General features: G+C 42.0%; 1 protein-coding gene across 1 annotated transcript in view; it reads left to right on the top strand.

Moving 5' to 3' along the window:
* The window catches only part of TRDN (triadin), a 252,640-nt gene that overhangs the window by 107,030 nt on the left and 124,794 nt on the right, over positions 1-20,816 (top strand). The window contains exon 7 of the mRNA XM_044291164.1: positions 2,808-2,834. Within this exon, the coding sequence (XP_044147099.1) occupies positions 2,808-2,834 (27 nt within the window). The remainder of the gene's footprint in view (positions 1-2,807; positions 2,835-20,816) is intronic.

Below are 20,816 nucleotides of genomic sequence, written 5' to 3'. Positions count from 1 at the left end.
TTCCCCCACCTGCCGTCTCCAACTCAAAAACATTTCCTGCATCTGAACTTTCCTCAACTTTGTGTCTGCGAAAATGCTTGTGCATGCCCTCATCATCTGCCGCCTAGACTACTGCAACACTCTCCTCTGTGGCCTTCCATCTAGCACTCTAGCACCCCTCCAATCTATCCTCAACTCTGCTGCCCGACTAATCCACCTATCACCCTCTTACAATTCTTCCTCTCCCCTCTGCAAATCCCTTCACTGGATCCCCATTGCCCAGCGAATTCAATTCAAAGTACTGACAAATACATACAAGGCCGTCCACAACCTGTCCCCTCTCTATATCTCTGAGCTACTTTCCCGATACACCCCCACACGCACTCTCCGATCCTCACAAGACCTCCTTCTCTCCTCTGCTCTTATCACCTCTTCCCACAATCGCCTCCAAGATTTCTCCCGTGCATCCCCCACACTCTGGAACTCGCTACCCCAACATATCAGACACTCACCTACAGAGTAATCCTTCAAAAGAAACCTGAAAAACCACCTCTTCAGACAAGCCCACAACCAGTGACCCTGCTGCCTCTATACCGCCATGACCAGCTTCACGCTCACCTACTGTGTCCTTCTCCCATAACTTGTAGATTGTAAGCCCTCACGGGCAGGGCCCTATCTCCTTCTGTACCAGTTTGTAACCCGTCTTGTTTATGCTTAGTGAAATTGTCTGTATTAGGCTACTTTCACACTCACGTTTGGTGCGGATTCATCGTGGATCTGCACAAACGGATCCGCACCGATAATACAACCGCATGCATCCATTCAGAACATATCCGTTTGTATTATCTTTAACATTGCCAAAATGGATCCGTCTTGAACAACATTGAAAGTCAATGGGGGACAGATTCGTTTTCTATTGTGTCATATTGTTTCAGTGAAAACGGATCCGTCCCATTGACTTACATTGTATGTCAGGACGGATCAATTTGCCTCCGTATCATTTTGGTGTCCGCCTCCAGAGCGGAACGGAGGCAAACTGATGCATTCTAAATGGGCCCTTATCCAATCAGAATGCATTAGGGCAAAATGGATCAATTTTGGACCGCTTGTGAGAGCCCTGAAATGGATTTCACAAACGGAAACTAAAACGCCAGTGTGAAAGTAGCCTAATGTATGTATACCCCTTTTCATATGTACAGCACTATGGATTGAATGGCGCATTAATAATAAATAATAATAATCCCCTTCAATGCTACTCCGCACCGCTGCTATAATGACGGTACTCCTTCAAACAGCTGATTGGTGGGGATACCAGGTGTCAGACCCCCACCAATCTGATATTGATGACCTATCATGATAATAGGTCATTAATATCTTGAGAAGATGAGAACACCTTCAACCCAGGATACTCCTATGGGGATGGTGCTATGCTAAAGTACATCTAGGGGGCAAGGCTACAAATGAAAGGCAAGACCCTCTGCCTTGTGTCTGGACACTGGGGGGCTTGGGTCTTAAGAGAATGAAGTCACATGATGGGCAGACAAAGTGTCATGCTGCATTACTGGATTGCCTGCAGTACACTGTCTTGTGACCACAGGCCTGAGGGGCAGAGGGATCCCAAACTTAAAAATTGTTATCATTAGTAAGCAGCTCAGTTTATGCAATTAAATTAATGGCTACATATTTTTAAGTGTTTGCACATCCTCTTTAACAATATCTTCTTTGTATAGTGAACCAAAACTTAAATATGGATAAACATGATAATAATACTTAAAGGGGTCCTCTGGAAATGATTTAAAATGGGCTCCAACAACCTGTCCTAGAATGTGAGCAGAACTGGTTGCCTCTACTTGCAGGGCTGACTAAGGGGCTGAGGGTCATTACAGTGAGCCCCTGAGGAGCCAGTGCGGAGGATGGTAGTGGTACTGGCCCTGATGATGTTGTATAATGGTGTACTCCCTCAGGCCATTGCTCCCCGGGGATTGGTGCAGTGGAATAGTGATTTAAAGAATCAGGCCAGAAGTAAAAGTATAATGGTGTCTCTTTACTTAGTGCAAAATATAACTTGTGGCACATCCAGCAGTATAAAGTACATTGTGCAGTTTCTGGCATCATATGAGGAAGTATGGTAGCAGGTTGGATGACAATTTAATGTCACGTGCACGCATTTTTGGATATCGGTGTCCACTGTGTGATACAGGTTTGAAGTTATGGCCCGGTGTTTGTTTTGAGTAATAGGTGTTTGACCTGCTTCCACTCACCAGCAGCAGGGTCTGTAAACTGATGATTTCACTGATCATTCTGCTGTCACAGGATACTGAAGCTTCTTGGAAGCAGTGTTCTTGATTCTGGCAAAAGTGCTGTAAACCATACCCTTCTAGCTGGAATGCATGACAGAACAATACATAACATAGCAGTACATAATAAAACATTACAACAATTGCAGATCACCACAGATTTGGGGTACTGCAGAAGGGCTTCACTGCACACTACATTGTTCTACTATAGATGGTAATGATGTGATCCTCCCTACTATATGCCATCATGGCTAAGCTGCCTGACAGAAAAGTTCACCAAGGTGTAATATTTGCGAGTGCCTGTCTAGCGAGGACCCAATCTCCCCCCCTTCTCCCCTCCCAGTCAGCTCTGCAAGTGGTGAGAGCAACCAGTTCTGATCACATTCTAGGACAGGTTGCTTGCAGCCATTTTAAATCATTCCCAGAGAACCCCTTTAAAATTACTTGGAAGTACTTTTAAATTTACTGCATTAAACCTATATAATTTAACGATAATCCTTTTTAATTAGTACTCTGATATACTCTTTTCAGGTGGGATACAGCCAACGACAAGAAAAGGTAATGATCATAATGTGTTAAAAAAAAATTTAATCTACTTATGTAATAAACTATGTTTGCCATTTAGGACAGAATGTGCTTTTTTTTAACCCCACATGGAATATAAAGTGGTTCTTCGAGATTACAAAAGAAGGTCTTATTATTTAAACACTCTGCTAGTTCATACCAATGTTTTGACTTTCACTTGATGGATGATTGCATGTGACTTTTCAGAATAAAATACCATGTGCGTGTACATGAGGACGAACACTATACGTGGCCATTATAGACTTGTACCCGGTATTTTGTACCAGTTTTTCCTTCTGTAGGCTCCTTCTTATTGTCAGCTTACCTTGAACTAGTGGGTGAGAGACTGATACTATGTATTTCCTATATAGTACACATAGAATAGAGGAGAACCTGCTCTCCTTTCTCTATATCTCACACCCGCAGAACCAGCAGCCGCATGAAGGACATAATACAGGTCCTTCTCAAAAAATTAGCATATTGTGATCAAGTTCATTATTTTCTGTAATGTACTGATAAACATTAGACTTTCATATATTTTAGATTCATTACACACCAACTGAAGTAGTTCAAGCCTTTTATTGTTTTAATATTGATGATTTTGGCATACAGCTCATGAAAACCCAAAATTCCTATCTCAAAAAATTAGCATATCATGAAAAGATTCTCTAAACGAGCTATTAACCTAATCATCTGAATCAACTAATTAACTCTAAACACCTGCAAAAGATTCCTGAGGCTTTTAAAAACTCCCAGCCTGGTTCATTACTCAAAACCGCAATCATGGGTAAGACTGCCGACCTGACTGCTGTCCAGAAGGCCATCATTGACACCCTCAAGCAAGAAGGTAAGACACAGAAATAAATTTCTGAACAAATGGGCTGTTCCCAGAGTGCTGTATCAAGGCACCTCAGTGGGAAGTCTGTGGGAAGGAAAAAGTGTGGCAAAAAACGCTGCACAACGAGAAGAGGTGACCGGACCCTGAGGAAGATTGTGGAGAAGGACCGATTCCAGACCTTGGGGGACCTGCGGAAGCAGTGGACTGAGTCTGGAGTAGAAACATCCAGAGCCACCGTGTACAGGCGTGTGCAGGAAATGGGCTACAGGTGCCGCATTCCCCAGGTCAAGCCACTTTTGAACCAGAAACAGCGGCAGAAGCGCCTGACCTGGGCTACAGAGAAGCAGCACTGGACTGTTGCATGTCATTAGGAAATCAAGGTGCCAGAGTCTGGAGGAAGACTGGGGAGAGGGAAATGCCAAAATGCCTGAAGTCCAGTGTCAAGTACCCACAGTCAGTGATGGTCTGGGGTGCCATGTCAGCTGCTAGTGTTGGTCCACTGTGTTTTATCAAGGGCAGGGTCAATGCAGCTAGCTATCAGGAGATTTTGGAGCACTTCATGCTTCCATCTGCTGAAATGCTTTATGGAGATGAAGATTTCATTTTTCAGCATGACCTGGCACCTGCTCACAGTGCCAAAACCACTGGTAAATGGTTTACTGACCATGGTATTACTGTGCTCAATTGGCCTGCCAACTGTCCTGACCTGAACCCCATAGAGAATCTGTGGGATATTGGCAAGAGAAAGTTGAGAGACGCAAGACCCAACACTCTGGATGAGCTTAAGGCCGCTATTGAAGCATCCTGGGCCTCCATAACACCTCAGCAGTGCCACAGGCTGATTGCCTCCATGCCACGCCGCATTGAAGCAGTCATTTCTGCAAAAGGATTCCCGACCAAGTATTGAGTGCATAACTGAACAGAATTATTTGAAGGTTGACTTTTTTTGTATTAAAAACACTTTTCTTTTATTGGTCGGATGAAATATGCTAATTTTTTTAGATAGGAAATTTGGGTCTTCATGAGCTGTATGCCAAAATCATCAATATTAAAACAATAAAAGGCTTGAACTACTTCAGTTGGTGTGTAATGAATCTAAAATATATGAAAGTCTAATGTTTATCAGTACATAATGAACTTTATCACAATATGCTAATTTTTTTAGAAGGACCTGTATAAGGGTAATGAGCAGCGTAACTTTGAATCCAGCATCAGCTTGAGACAGTAAAACATTTTTCCACTCCACTCTCAATAGTTTTCTTTGGGCGGTAGCTGTAACCTGATCTCTCAGTGAAGCTGAAAAATCTATCTTGTCTTTGTCTCTCTTGAGACAATGAATTGAGAGTGATCAGTAAGATATATTACAATGCTTTTCCACTGATATTGTCTTATACTTCTGACTATTGCTGTACAGTATGTTTAAAAGATAATGCCCATTTACACCATCCTTTGAGATCTGTGAGTTCTCCCCCATCGAGCTGCTTAGGATTAGGATGTGTTTGAACCTTTTTTTCCAATGTCAAAAAATATCCGAAACCTAATGGAAAAACACTAAAGCAAGTTTGAATGGAGCAATACAGACTTAATATTTTAGGTTCACTTTTTACTATGCTGAGTATGTTTGAGTCAGTTCCTAGTAACTGTGGACATGACCCCAAGAAGACAACTCAAGCAGTTTGTGCTGTTGTGCAAATGTGGTCTCGATCACAGAGGTAGATGAAAGGTGTGGGGTAAACTGTGAGCAATTCCATTCTCACAGCATGATTTTTGTTAATAACTTGATATTCAGTTATCTTGTTCTAAATGGATAACATATACTGTCGGAAAGCCACAAATGTCACCCATTTCACAGCCCATAATTTTTGAAACCGACCAACCCTCCTAAATTTTATATATCAATACATAAGCCTGTATGGGTTAAAATTTCTCTATTGTACCTTTGGCAAATCATTAATGACGTTTTATGAAAACAGTCCTGATCAGGCATGGAATTTTTGAGTACAGATTATTTATTTTTAAAGAATTCTGAAGCATTGCTTCATCTATGGCCTCCTGGAATCACAATTTACCATTTGATTTAATGCTTGCCCATTAAATGCATTGATCGGCCAAGCAAGTCTATGTGAAATATGATGGTCATAAATCTAATTGAATAAAACAGTAGTTATTATGCCATGAAAGTTTTTATAACCATTGCAGAATGGGTGATTTCTCAGGAAGAATACAGTGATCCTCTCCAGAAGACACATTACGAGCACCTTGTGTCCACAATATTTAACGATAATTCTGATTAAATCCTAGTTATGTTTGCACCGTAAATCCCTGTTTGTCATGTTTGTTTTTCTCAGTGGCGTAAAATTTAACAAGTGCACTAACATTTTGACATGAGGTCAAACGAGAAAAGCAAGAAAAAATGAGGCGTTTTGTGATGCCTACAGCATAATGAGGGATCTAATAATAAAATGCATGCTCTAAAAAATATACAGCCTCTACATAATGCAATAAAACTTTTCACAAACTGTTCAGTTGCTAAGGCAACAAAGATTAGCCCAGCGACTTCTATATCCTGTCATTTTTTCTGAATACTAGCTGGTAATATTAGGATTTATTAACAATGTGTCACATTGATAAGGATAAATTGCATGTTTTACTCTGGGCATGTAAGTCTTCTTTAAAATGAGATCCTCTTTATCAACTTAGCAATATAATATGATGTGATTACCAGAAAATTAATGCCATTTGTCACAAAGGCGGTGACATATCAAAACACTGAATAGGAAAGAAATTGACTTCTAAATGCATTTCTATTATTTCCTTTGTGCATATATTCAGGGCTAATACTGCAGGATCATTTGATGTTTACGAGAGTGATTTTAATTACACAAAAAAACTGAGTGATTCTATTGACTTGATGATGGCTTTAATATTTAGCATTCTAACATAGATTTTATTAATTAGTGTATTATTCATTTATATTTTTTTTACATATTAACCACCCATTGAGAGAAATGCAGGATTTTACCAAAATATTTACTTTACCTTTTTTAGTACTTGTATCATAGTGCCGCCCATTAAAATTGCCCAGTTAGAAAAAGCTACAAAAAGTAAGTACAAATGCAAGGGAACCATAATTATTGAGTTATGGATCAGCCAAAACATTCTGTGGGTCCACCTTGTACCACCAAAACAGCTCTGGCCCACTGAGATATGGACTCCAAAAGACCTTTGAAGGAGTCCTGTGGTATCTGCCATCACGACATTAGAAGCAGATCCTATAAGTTAAATTGTGAGGATCTAACTTATTTCTCCAGCGTATCCCACAGATTATGGAGGGAACCGCTTGTGATTTGGTTCGGTACAGGTTTGCTGAATTTTTGAATAAGTTCAGCTCAGACCAGAATCGATTCAAACCAAACCAAAATTGCTTCAATTGCCCTAAAAATTGGTATATAACACCCTCTAGTCTCCTAGGACTCAGTATTTTTAGGAAAACTTTTCTTTTATTTTGAATGATTTTTTTTTCTTTTTTCCTCCCCTCTCCCCAAGCTTTTGAACGCAATGACATCAATAGTAAATGATGTCTGAGTGACACTGACATACATAAATATGTGTGAACACATGTCTGATGGTGTTAACATACAGCATGTTTAAAAAAGACACCAAGCTGGCGCATTTGTTGTTCATTTTCATATTCGAAAGTGTCCAAAATTTGGACAGATGATGTTTAAACACACAGTATTATGGGTTAAATAAATAAATACATTTTAAAAAAAGTGGCTTGGGGGCCCAAGCATCCAAAATGAATGCCTTGAAAGGATCAGAATGCCTGTCCATATGACACACACAAGTATTGATTGTCAGAAGAAAAAGTGGCTCATTGTGAACGAGCCTAAAAAACTTTTCACTTCCAATGCCCACTGAGATGATTAGGTGTCGTGGTCAGTGTCACTGTCATTATCCTCTTCATCCTTCAACTCCTCTTACTTCTCCTCAAATGGCAGCACCTCCTCCTCCCCCATGGGAGTTTCTCATTGTGGGTCCCCAACAGCTACAAAGTGGACAGCAAGATGTGTTAGCTGTCTTCTGGCTTCTTCATCGTCCTTCATCGCCACCTATTACATGAGTGTCATTGTCTCTTCAAAAATACATTTGAGGTGGATGAGGGACAACTGCAGCATGAACGGCATAAGCTGCCACTGCTTAACCTAGACGCAACACATGCTCCCTGCTGAGGCATCTCTGGTGCATGCCAAAATTGTTCACGGCTTTCCGCTGCTCATACAGATGCTCTAGCATATGTAATGTTGAATTCCAGCAAGTTGGAACATATCGGATTAAGCGGTGTGGCTGTAGAACGTTCTGATGCTTCAATCCAGGAGAGAATTCCACACCATTAGAGAATGGCTGAAAATATGGACAGTCTCTTGGACATTGCCAGCAAGCCAATGCAGTTTTTTAAAAGGTCATGCAGGGAACATATGTTATTTCCGCCAGGTTCAAGCAGCCAGAATGTTGATGACCACGTTGCCCAGTTGGAGTCGGTGGAGTGACAGCCAGCGGGGTGTTTGCTACTTGATGTACTTTAGCAACTGCTCACCTTTGTGTATTCTCTTGCCTAGGCTGATCAGCTCCTAGACCACATGGCAACATGTGACTTTACACCGGTCATAGGAAGGAGGGGGAGTATTAGCAACACTGTGCCCTGTTGCTGATGGGGACGTGACCATGTCCATGGAGGAATACGTGTAAAGAGGCAGATAAATGCCTGCTGTGTCAGCTAGCCCGATAATATGATGGGGAGGGGTCAGAAGGACCTAATCATGCTGCTGGGGTGCTGCCTCTCCATTGCTTCAAAGAAAATATTGGCCCAGTAGCCCGTGAAAGTCATGTACTGTCCATGCCTGTAATAGCTGCTCCAGGTGTCCACCGTTGAGCGCAGCTTGCCGCACAGCAAGCATCGCAAGGAGTGGACTACGTTCTACTCCACTTGAGACTACAAGGCAGTACTAGAATAGTACTGCAGCGACTGCACTGCCAGCAACATGGCCAAGTGGGGGTTCACCTTGTAGACAACTAATTTATGGTAGAGAAAAGTTTTCTCATAGCCAACCATTCCGTAATAGATATCTCACAATGGAACTGAGGACAAGGAGTAGCCTTAGCAGGAATAGAAGAAAGTTATGATGATGATGATGACAAAGATACCATATTACTTGAGGATGTTGGTCGGCTGCCACAAAGAGGATGAGGAGAAGGAGGACAGACTTATTCTGTGTGAGAATGATGGCCAGTTGTTGTTTCCCAAAGGATCTGGTAATGCCACCTCATGTGCTGCAATAGACCTCTGGTACCTATGATTGTGTTTGAATGGCCACGGCTTATTTTAACAGAACAGATATTGCACACAGCTATGGTTTTGTGTGCCCGCCTTGTGTAGAAAATAAATGCCATAAAGGAGTTGCTCACACAGAACTATATGCAGCTCGGCTTAGGTCTAGAACGATTTGGGCCTAACCCACCCACTGAAGCAGACACGGCCCTGGCTGTTCTTTGGGAGGTAATTTGCATCTGCTCTTTATTGCTGGCGCAACTGCTCTTCTCCACTGCTGTTGCCTCCATCAACTCCAATCTGGCTCCCAGATCCTGTCCAGCACATAATTGCATAGGAGTCCTCACCCTCCTTGTCACTTTTATTGAATATTAGATATTGTGATGGGCTCCTCCGCCCCCCTCCCCTGCTCTGCATTTTCCCCAACTACCACTGTCACTGCCCCCACCACCAATGCTGTAGCTAAAGGTGTCACTATTAACACCACCATCAACACAGCTATGCATGGGGTCCCCAGCTTTCTCCTGATCCTCCTCCTCCTCAGGGCGGCCCAAATGGTCAACAGGGAGACTCTTCTGACTATCTGCCATAGTTTCTGGTAGGGTTTTATTGCTACTTCTTGGGAAAAAGGAAGGCTTCCCTCTAGAAATGGGAAGTGAAGACTGAGAGGACTCCACTGAAAGCCTTCTTTTGGGCTGCCAGGTGGAGGAGCAGGAGGAACGCTGTGACCCCTGGCTCCATGACAAGGTGTCAGACTTCAAAGTCATCTCTACAGTATATCATCCTGTTGCAAATAAGTGGAGGAGTGATCCATCAGATCATCAATTTCATTCTCTTTCCCATCAGCGATAATGTTGAGGCCTACTACTTCTACTACGGCCTGGTGCTGCTACTACCCACATTCATTCCTTCCCAACCCCAATCAAGGAGTCATAATAACTCCCTGAATCTATGACCCTTCTCCAGGACTTATAAATTGTAACCTATAATATTATTGCACTCCAGAAATCACAGTCACAGTTGTGGGTATAAATAGATGATAGGAGAGATCTCTGTACTAACCTCTGATATATTTATACATAGTTATTAGATCTCCCCTCAGTTGTATTTTTCTGAGCAAACCTACTTTTGACAATATTTCTGGGTACTGTATTCCACCCATTCCAGTTATTACTTTAGTTGCCTTTCTCTGAACCCTCTCCAGCTCTGCTATGTCTGTCTTGTGCACAATAGTCCAGAATTGTACACAATATTCCATGTGTGGTCTGACTAATCTGATTTGTAAAGCGTCAGGACTATGTTTTCATCACATGTAACTACGCCCCTTTTGAACTTAAAACCAAGCCCTAAGGTTCTGTCACATCACATTTGGTGTATAGATTGAAGGTATGTATGATGCCCTAAACAGGTTCAGTGTGGAACTGCAGAGATTCTCACTTAAGATATAGTTCAGATTAGGCGCTTTTATTAACCAGCCAGACAAAAATAATAATAGTCAAACAAGCTTTGCTCTGGAGAGATTCAAAAGCATGATGGTTACAAATGAAGACTACAGCTTAGTGGTTCACATTCACTCAATAAGAACAGTATACATTTATTAAAACACAACATAACAGTTGTTCACCTACACATTTATGAGTGCAGAAGACCTTTTGGGCTGCTTGCTTCTTCATAGCTCTTTTGGAAGGGACTGGCTGCTTTGGGCTTCAGCTCAGTGCCAAGAATTTCCTGCATTGCTCTGCAAACTAGCTTGGTATTCTGCACTTATACTACACAGTGACTCCTCTGCTGATCCCCTTTGCTGAGGCCAATTGGCCAATATCCAGCCAACTTTATATCCAGGACAGTCAGCAGGCTCCTGTCAGCAGCAGACATCAACACAATCTGAGAAGAAACCCTATATAGATAAGCATGTTCTTACCCAATAAATACATAAACCTCAATATCACTATACAAATATACTTCATTAGTTCATCAATGTTTAAAAGCAGAGATAGAATACACAACAATTAATAAAACAAGAATGTGACGGATTACTGGTGACAGTTAATACATAACAGGTCCACAATAGGTCCACCACAATAACAGCATGATTTTTCCAGACAATCAAGCAGTATCCAACTCCTTTAAAGCTAAGTCCGCAGTAAAAAGAGATGTCCATGGACTTCCGGTTCCGGCGCTGAGATGTAGAGACGTGTGTGGCATTGCTTCCTCTCTCGAGGCTCTCACCCGCACATGTACCTTGTCAAATAGCAACCTTACTCCAGCCTGGGTACCTTTACTTGTGGTGCAATACCTCCTATGCAGCGCTCAAAAACAAGCTTTGAGTGAAACTATTGGCACACCTCACCCGACCTGCAAAATGCGCCTGATCTCACAGAGACCCCACCTCTGTGTTTGCCTCAGGAGACCGAGGCCCCTCTGGTGGCAGGAGACCCGCTTCCACAGGCAGCGACGCTTCCTGGAGAACTGGATAATTACCGACAACTAGCCATCGAGGTAGCAAGACATTTAGCTCCGGATATTCAAAAGTCGCCGGAAACTTTGCTTTCCTGTCTATAATCTGAGGTCTCCCAGCATACAGCCCATCTGGATCAGCGAAGTAGAAGATGGGGCAAAGAGCACAAGAAAGCAGGTGGAAATGTTGACAGCGGAACACCACTGTATCTTGCTGAAGATGGATGACCTGGAGAATCGCTCCAGATTTAACAACCTTTGTATGGTTGGGATACCGGAATCAGTGAAAACTAGTGATTTGCAACAACTCTGTGAGGAGGACTTGGTGGCTTTGGGCCTCAGTCATTGCTGCAGGGTCCAGCGGGTGCACAGGATCGCCCCAGACCCAGGCCTAACAACTTCACTGAGGTCCCCAGAAGACAGACACAGTCGGAGGGGAGTCCCTAGGCAAATTATCATGCGTTTTCCGGATTATAACGATAAGCAAGATATCCTTTGCGCCTTCTGACGTTGAAAGAAACCTCTGGCGTTCAGAGAAGCAAAGGTACTCTTATTTGAGGACATTTCAGTGGATGTGGCACAAAAAAGGCCCAAGTTTAGCACGCTGTGTACCACTTTAAGCCGCAGTAAGATTTGGTTCCAGCTGGTCTACCCAGCGACACTTAGGGTGTTTCTGTCCAAACTTTTACCTCGCCGGAGGTGGTCGTGCAGGCTATCCAATGCTACTTACCCACGAAAAGATCCTCTTCTCCAGTACCCGGCTCACCTTCATCGGCCTCTGCAGTTTCCCCAATCAAGCCTGGACATCCAAGAGGGTCTCCGACATCACCAAGATCACCAGCTTGTAATTTACCAAAGGCTCAAAGGTAAGCCAAGAAGATTTGCTGCAACTCTGTGGATGGCTTAACTGACATAATGGCTGACTCTACCCTCCATAAGAGCTTTCGGGGGGGGGGGGGGGTCCCTCTACTCTTTTACTCAGAAAAAGAGAAGTCACATAGCCATTTTGGTTAGGCAATTGGTATAATTTAGTAAAAATACATTGAATAAACACTCGCGCTGCCGTCTGGATAAAGTGGAGCAGAAATGAGCTCACACAAATGAACTATGTGTGGGCCCTGTCGCTGCAGAGTTCTAATATGGGGTTAAAAAAACACAGAATAGGAGGAGACCTAATATTAAAAGCAGAAAGGAAGAACCCGCGCTGACTTGTTTCCTACCTATAAAGATACTGATATTATCACACAAGATAAAGCATGTCATAGCACTTAGTATTTGCTGGCTGTATGGGTATTGCCACAATAGATAGATATATATTTGCGCTAGTTATTATAACTCCTCATATACCAACTCACTCTTCTATCTAGAATACATGAAGTTTGTGTGGCAAAGAAGTAATATTGTATGCGGTCTATTGTGGTAGTGCTAAACACTTACTATTATGCGCACAGCCTGGTCCATCTGATGTTGTGTTGTAAAAGTCCGCTATCGACAGTGGTCCTCTTTGTTTTTTTATTATTTGCAATTTCTGCAGTCTCTTATAGCAAATGCAAAACTCCTCATGCCCTGTAATCTGCATAAAAATATCTAATCACACTGGCATTGCAATGGACAAGACATTTTGGGATCTCCTAAGAGGGTGGTGGCTAGAGTTTGAAGCAGATAACGCACCTCACAAGGAAGACCCATCCCTCTTTTGGGCTATAGCCTAGGTGGTAATAAGGGGGAAATTAATGTCTTACATTTCCTCTATAAAACGTCCAGCCCACCAAAAATATGAGGTAGCTAGAGGTGAATTGCAACAGTCTTACACCAGAGAAAAGAGATAGATGGGTGGCAGCCAAGCATATTTTTGATCTTTGGTTGGAAAGGAGAGAGCTCTTCCATCGGTCATCCACGGAGGATACTGCTCCACTTTGCCAATAAGGCCAGAAAACTTCTATCAAGACTAGCCAAGGGCTAGTGCCCCCCTCACATATCCAAACACTTAGCTCAACTGAGGATACCTGACATCTGACCCTCAGGAGATTAATGACATTTTCCAGAAGTTCTATGACACTTTGTATTCAACCAACACGTCCTCGCAAGGTGGCACAGCTCTTCTCAATTAAATATTCCTATCATCAGTCTCTCAGGAAGATTTACTGGCGCTGAATAAACCAATTTCCGAAGCAGAAATTAAAACAGCCATACGTAATCTACACAACTCAAAGGCCCCTGGCCCTGATGGCTACTCTGGGGAATTATACAAGATTCTGGTGGACGCCATCACTGGGAGAATATATTAACGCAAAGTTGTGCTTGATCCTCTTACAGGCCTATCTCCCTGATAGATCAATATGTAAATCTGATCTCTAAAATAATTGCAGATCAGCTTGCACTGTTCCTTCGCACTTTAATATGCCCAGCTCAGGTGGGGTTCGTTTATGGACAGAACCCATCTAGCCCCCAAGTGGGATAACACCCCACAATAGTGATCCTGGACGCCAAAAAGGCATTTTACAATGTCAAATTGCCCTGGCTGAGGGAGGTTATGGACAGAATGGGAATTTTGGGAACTTTTAGATCATTCCTGACAGCTCTATATACCTCCCCAATGGCTCGCATCCACACACCCGGTTTTATATCGACCCCTTTTCCTTTAACCAAAGGCACCTGACAGGGTTCAAGTATTTTTCTTCCAGTATGTTGCAATGAAAGTTCTAGCTACTACCAAAAGCTATGTTAGCAGACTTTTAGTATGGGCTGGGCACTTGATTTGGTCAGTTAGGCTTAACAGGCATATTTGTGGTGTAGGGTTGATAGTGACCTCGCAGACCTGACATATCTCTTCCCAAAAGAGGTGGATAGCTTGACAGCTCCACCAGATATGTAAGTAAGAGTCTATGTCTGTCTCACATCTCCAACACATCTGACTGACTTCTAGATACATCTTATGTAGATGCACAGGAGTATAATGCCATTGAGTGAGAACCTTGTAATAGTTTTCTTGCAATCGTACACATGTTGAGATTTTTGGGGTCAAAGTGAGACATCTCTGTATAGAATTTTCTATGTGTAATATCTGCAGGTCATCCTCACATTTTTTAACATAGTCAAGGGCTGCCAGCCCGGCCTGAGAAACCAGAGAAGCATTCAGTTTGGTAATTTTCTTAGTAGGTTCTCGTGTCAGGAGAACTTCCTGTTCAAATTTGGTAGGGTGCGTCCCAGAGATAGGGAGGAGATTATTGAGATAATGTTTAATGTGTATCCAATGGAATATAGTCAGAGAGGATATAGCTTAAAGAGATTCCCAATCTCTTCTCAGACCGCCCTTGGAATCTACCAGGTCAGTTAATGGGATTATAGCTTTTTTACTTATGTCTGTTAAGGTAGGGTGGGCCGGAAATGAGGAGAAGAATCCCATAGTATATCCCTGATCTGTATTAAGGGGGGAAGGGGGGGGGGGCAGTAGCAATGGGCCTAAGCTCGTTTTCCACATCTAGATCGTATTTCGCATGATAGGGTTTATGATATCTATCTGAGCATTCTTGCAGTCTAGGAGCAATAGGGCCCTTAAAGGAACTTGAGAGAAGGAGGATTTTGCTTGAATATCCAAGCAGTCATTTTGTAGTCTAAGCCACTCCATACATTGCATGCCTTGTGCAGCTTTGTAGGATAAGAAAAAATCTGGCATCCCCATGCCACCTTGTCTTGTTGGTTGGGTAATATATGAATGTTTAAGTCTGGGTCTCTTTTTGCCCCAAATAAAAGTTGACAGAATAGATCTTAGTTGTGTAAAGAATGAGTGAGGGGGGAGGGGTTAGGAAGGGTTTGCAGATAATAGAGAACTTTGGGTAAGATTACTGTGTTGACCAGGGAGTGCCTACCAAACCAAGAGGCAAAATAAATCTCCCAGGAGTCCTGCAAGGTTTTAATATTTTGGGGGAGGTTTTGAAAGTTTTCCTTGTAGATGTTTGAGGGGTCAGAGGTAATATGAACTCCTAGAAATTTCATAGCTGTGTTTGACCATTGACCAGAAGTTCCAGGGCCCTCTGCCTCTGCAGGTCCAGTGTTATATTAGGCACTTGTGACTTTGAGGGGCTAATAAAAAAATGCAACATCTTCCCAAAGCGATCAAATCAATGTCGTGATGAATACCAGTAGGTCAGCTGCAAAACTCCCTTAATTCTATCATCCTGTCTAATGGCTTGAAATAGGCACTCCACAGTCAAGACAAACAGGAAAGGGGACAGGAGGCACCCCTGACGGGTTCCATTTGTTATATTAAATGGAGGCAAGAAAGAGCTATTCACCAGGACCTTGGCAGAATGATCTTTATACATTGCCATTATAGCAGAAATAAATTGGTCAGGGATCCCAAACTTATGTAAAGCTCTTTGCATAAAAGTCCAATCAATGCGGTCAAATGCCTTTTCTGCATCAGTGCCAAGGAGCACCAAAAGCATAGAATTTCGACAGGCATATCTATTGATGTGCAACAATCTGGTGGTGTTCATTCTCCCTTCCCTTCCAGCAACAAAGCCTACCTATTCGCTGTTGATAATGCAAGGGAGTAGATTCTTCAATCTCGTGGCTATCATTTTAGCAAATAATTTCATATCAGTGTTTAAGAGCTAAATGGGTCTATAACTAGCGCATATTGTGTTGTCTTTCCACTTCCTGGGTATTATAGTGATATGAGCCATTAGCATCTGAGTTGGTATGCTATCCCCTTTTAACACTCTATTGCAAATATCTAAGAATCTGGGGAGCAGTGAGGATTTGAAGGTACGGTAGTACTGTACATCAAAGGCAGGCCATCTGGGCTTGGGCTCTTATGTAATGGTGTAGATTTGAGTGCTGTCTCTAACTCTTGCATGGTAAATGGTCATATTAAGGACTTCACTTGTGTTTCAGAGAGAGAAGGCAGGCTCAGTGTTGACAACCATAAGTCTATCTCTTGTAATCTTTCCTTTTCTGTTTGTGGGGAAGAGGGTTGTCTAATGTTGTATAAGACATGGTATAACTCTCTGAAGTGAAGGGCTATCTCTTCCGTTGTCATGAAAAGAGCAGAGGGTGTAGTTTTAATCAAATGAATGTATGTGCAGGCTTTCCTCTTTTTTATCTGGGAGAGCCTGAATTTAGAACCTTTATCCCCATGATCTCAGATGGTTTAACTTCTCTAAGATAGTGTCCGAGAGATGTTTATTATGGGTTGACTCAATTTCCTGAATTTGACAGTATAACTCTGACACTTTTTGTTCCCTTTTTATTTTAAGATATGCTCCTAAAGATATCAGGTGGCCTCTTATTACAGCTTTGTGGGCCTCCCAGACCAGGCCGGCAGCAGTCCCCTGTGAGGAGTTAAGTTCAAAGTACTCTTCCAGCAGGTCCGCCATTTTTTTTAACCTGTTCCGGGTTATCTAGCAATGTCTCATTCAACCTCCAATTGCTCACAGGCATCTGCAATTGTTTAGGTGTGAGGTCTAGAAACACTGGAGCGTGATCTGAAAGCAGTAGGCTGCCAATGCTAGCACTTGTACATGAAGATAGTAATTGATATGGTACAAATAAATAGTCTAGGCATTGGTAAGAGAGATGCGCCACAGAGTAAAAAGTGTAGTCCTTACTAGTGGGGTGAAGGGTTCTTCAAATGTCTGTGAGGCCCAAGGATGCTAAAGAAGCCTTGACCCTTCTCAAAGCAAGGTGAGAGATGGCCGAGGCTCCTGTAGAGGAGTCTAAGAGGAGGTTCATGGTTAAATTTAGATCTCCTCTTACGACCACTAGTCCTTCCGCAAACTCCTGGAACAAGCAAAGTGTATTGCAAATCTAGGAAGATTGGGAGGTATTTGGATCATATATATTTCCATATGTCTCCCCATTAACGGCTTAATGAAGATATTTCTCCCTTCTGGGTCTGAAACAGTCGGGCGCACCGCCAATGGGAAATTTTTGTGTAAAGCTATAGACACTGCCTTAGACGTAAAGGAGTGTGACGTACGGTGGAACCATTGATTATATAAAAGATGGCTTATATGCGGTATGTGACCAGCTCTAAAGTGTGTTTCTTATATTAGTTCAACACTCACCTGTTGCTTGCACAGTTGGTGACAAATTTGGCTTTGTTTGGTGCATTCAGCCCTCTTACATTGAAGGAACATACCTTTATAGCAGCCATGGGAAACCAGGACAAAACCTGAGGAACCACTTAAAATTTCTGCAAAATTGGGAAACAGCCAGGTGAGTAAGGAGAGAGTAAAGGGAGCATAAAAGCAGACCATATAGGGTGTCAAACAGGGTAACAGATAAAATTGAACATCTGTATAGGAGAAAATACATTATCTCTTAATTGTCTATAGTAAAGGAGGTAGTTATTGAGGGGTCAAGTTTGTTCAAAGGTAGGGCACGACCAGTTGGAAGCAAGCATGTAGATCCAAAATGGGGTGTAATTCTCACATCTCTCTAGGGCCAAAGAGCTTGGGATCATTATTTAACCTTCTATGACTAAAGTGCAATAAATCTAGTGGTGTAATCTGAACATACATAATGGCCCTATAAGGGTCACTCTTGGACTACAGGACTCTTGATAGTCCTCTTTTGGTATATTTGGTATGGAAGATAAAATAAAAGATAGGCAGAGGATGGAGTTATAAAACTGAAAGATTGATAGATAACTAAAAAGTTATATAAACATATCACTCAGGATCAGTATGCAAGTCTCAAATCTCTTTAGGGCCAGAAGACTTGGTATCATCATTTAACATAGAATGACACAAATGCAGCAAGTCCAAAGTTGTAATCCAATAACATATAATGACCCTATAAGGGTCACTCTTGGACTACAGGTCTTTTAAAAGGCTTCTTCTTATATATGCAGTAGGAAAGATAAAAAAAAGATAGGCAGAGATAGAGTTATAAAACAGAAAGAAAGATAACTGAGGAACATTTGCAGCATATCACTCAGGATCAATATATAATCTCCATGGGGTCATACTCTCTAGTTTTCTTTTCTGATTCTGTGACTTTGAGGTGGTACTCGGTGTCCAGGCGGGACTCGCAGGTATGGTCGGCAGATCTGTGAGATTTTTTATATTATTCCAGTTCGGAATGTCCAATGCAGCTATTTCCAGAATATTGTAGACTTGCATCCCGGAGCGTTGATCAGCAGTCCAAAAGGGTGAAGCAACTTCTGCGTGGTCTAGGCTGTGGGAGACCGCTGCATTAAATAAAGCAACCCCTTCATGACCCGCTTCCAGTGAATCCACCCTTTCACCAACCTGTTTCAGGTCTTTTTTTATGTCCTGAAGGTCCTGTTTCAGGGGGACTAATGCTTCCCCTAAGACCTCTCTTATGAAGGCTCTGGACACCGGGAGGCTCTCATACGTGTGATGTGATTCTTCATCACTAACGCGGCATCCGTCCGAGTCTTCTGAGTATTCTGTTTATTCTGTTTGCTGCGGGGATTCTCTGCAAGGCGCCATCTTGGTTCCCATCTTCACAGCCAAGAATCCCTTCTTGACAAATGTATCCATCTCTCCATGATTAGAGTTGGTCCTCTAAAGTCCTGGGGTATCTCTGGACTTATCTCTAGTGGTCTTGCCCATTTTGTTTGCAAAAATAAAGCTTTTGAAGCTCACTTCCAATCCACCCTTTGCAGAGCTCACACAGAGATGTGCGTCCTGCTCCGCTGCCAAGCTCCGCCCCAAGAACTTACTAGCTAAAACCTTTTAGACACATAACTAATTTTTGCCTTAATTGGGAGTTGCACAGGCCATTTATATTGATGACCTATTGTCAGGATAAGTCATCAATATCTGTTTGGTCATCAATATCACCCTGGCAGATTAGATGTTTGAAGAGGAGGCGGCAGTCCATGCAAGCCCTACTTCTTGTTCATTAACTGGCCAGTTGACTCGGAAGCAAATTTTATTACAAGTACTCATTCCATTCACTTAGGAGATGACGCATAGTATAATGAACAGAACACGTTTGTTCAATTTTTTAAGGACCATTGCTAGCAAAAGCTCTGGAAATTACCTTTTTGGGTTAAAATACACCTTAGGGCAAATGGGCCACCTTCATGAAAAATGGATAACACAAGGAGACCAAATAACTTGTACATAACTTGTACATGGAACAAAAATGGAAGCAATACAGACATCATTACAGATGAAAACTGGATCTTTTTTTTTTTTCTGAGGGAAAACAGACATGGATTTATGAATAAGGTCTAATATCTTACAGTATTTAGCAATCTAATCAACTAACATTGTTGGTGAGTTGTGGTAGCAGATAGCTTAGATCACTCTTGGATTTTGCATTTCACTCCTTTCAACACTGGTTAAACATTTTCAATTCAAGGACAGATTGAGATTTTTTTTTGCAGAAAGTTCTCTAGGATTAATTAATTCACCTAGTTATGCATCCATATGGTTTCATTTTGATCAAAGTTTGTTTAAATAATTCAGAATGATGGAGTAAACATATTTAGGTCATGCTTTTCCGTGACTGCAAAGCAGCAAAATATTTTTTTTCAGATAAAAAAGACTACATTTTTCAATTCTTCTTATAATATTATGGATTAAAATACAATTTTAGGAAAGACACCTTGTTTTTTGTAGCATTTCCCTAGTGTTTTTTTTATTCGTTCTCCATGGCTTTTTTTTTTTTTTCAAAATGTAACATGATGATATATTCTTCACTCATTTTCTTACATAAAGCATTTAAAAAGCACCTGAAAAAAAAAAAAAAAATCATTCTAAAACTTGTCTGATTAAAAGCCACTAGAGATGAACAAAGTATCCAAAGTTGTTTTGGGTCCGATTCAGTTGAATTGGCCATAGACATTCTTTGGTCCAAACAAACTCGCCTTGAATTGAAAGTGCCTTAATTGCCCTTAAAGAGTATGGATTGTAGCCAACCCCTTTTAAGCTCATTAATGCCGAGACAGCATAATTAATGTGAAAGGTACAGCAACCTGTATGTTTATGGGTAAACGGATAGTAGTCAGTGATAACAAAAAGAGTGCCTAAAAACACACTGCATTTTCACATTTTATAAATTAAAAAACAGTCAAAAAATGATCCCCTTTTTGGTGGCAGATACCTTCTTCTCTGTCTTTTAGGGCTCATGCACACGACCGTATGCCCTCCAAGACATAAGGTCCGTGAGCGGGCCATATGTCCTGGAGCTGCATACATCATGAGCACTGGAGCGCACAGCATCATAGGTTACTATAATGCTGTGCACATCGGGTCGCCCAAGGGGCTATTGTCCCGCACTCATAATATCATATGAGTGCAGGACAATAGTCCTGTGGGCAGCCCGAAGCACACAGCATCATAGTAACCTATGATACTGTGCGCTCCTG

Source organism: Bufo gargarizans, chromosome 4, assembly GCF_014858855.1.
Source record: "Bufo gargarizans isolate SCDJY-AF-19 chromosome 4, ASM1485885v1, whole genome shotgun sequence".
NCBI classification, from domain to species: Eukaryota; Metazoa; Chordata; class Amphibia; order Anura; family Bufonidae; genus Bufo; species Bufo gargarizans.
This window is presented reverse-complemented; position numbering and strand designations above follow the sequence as displayed.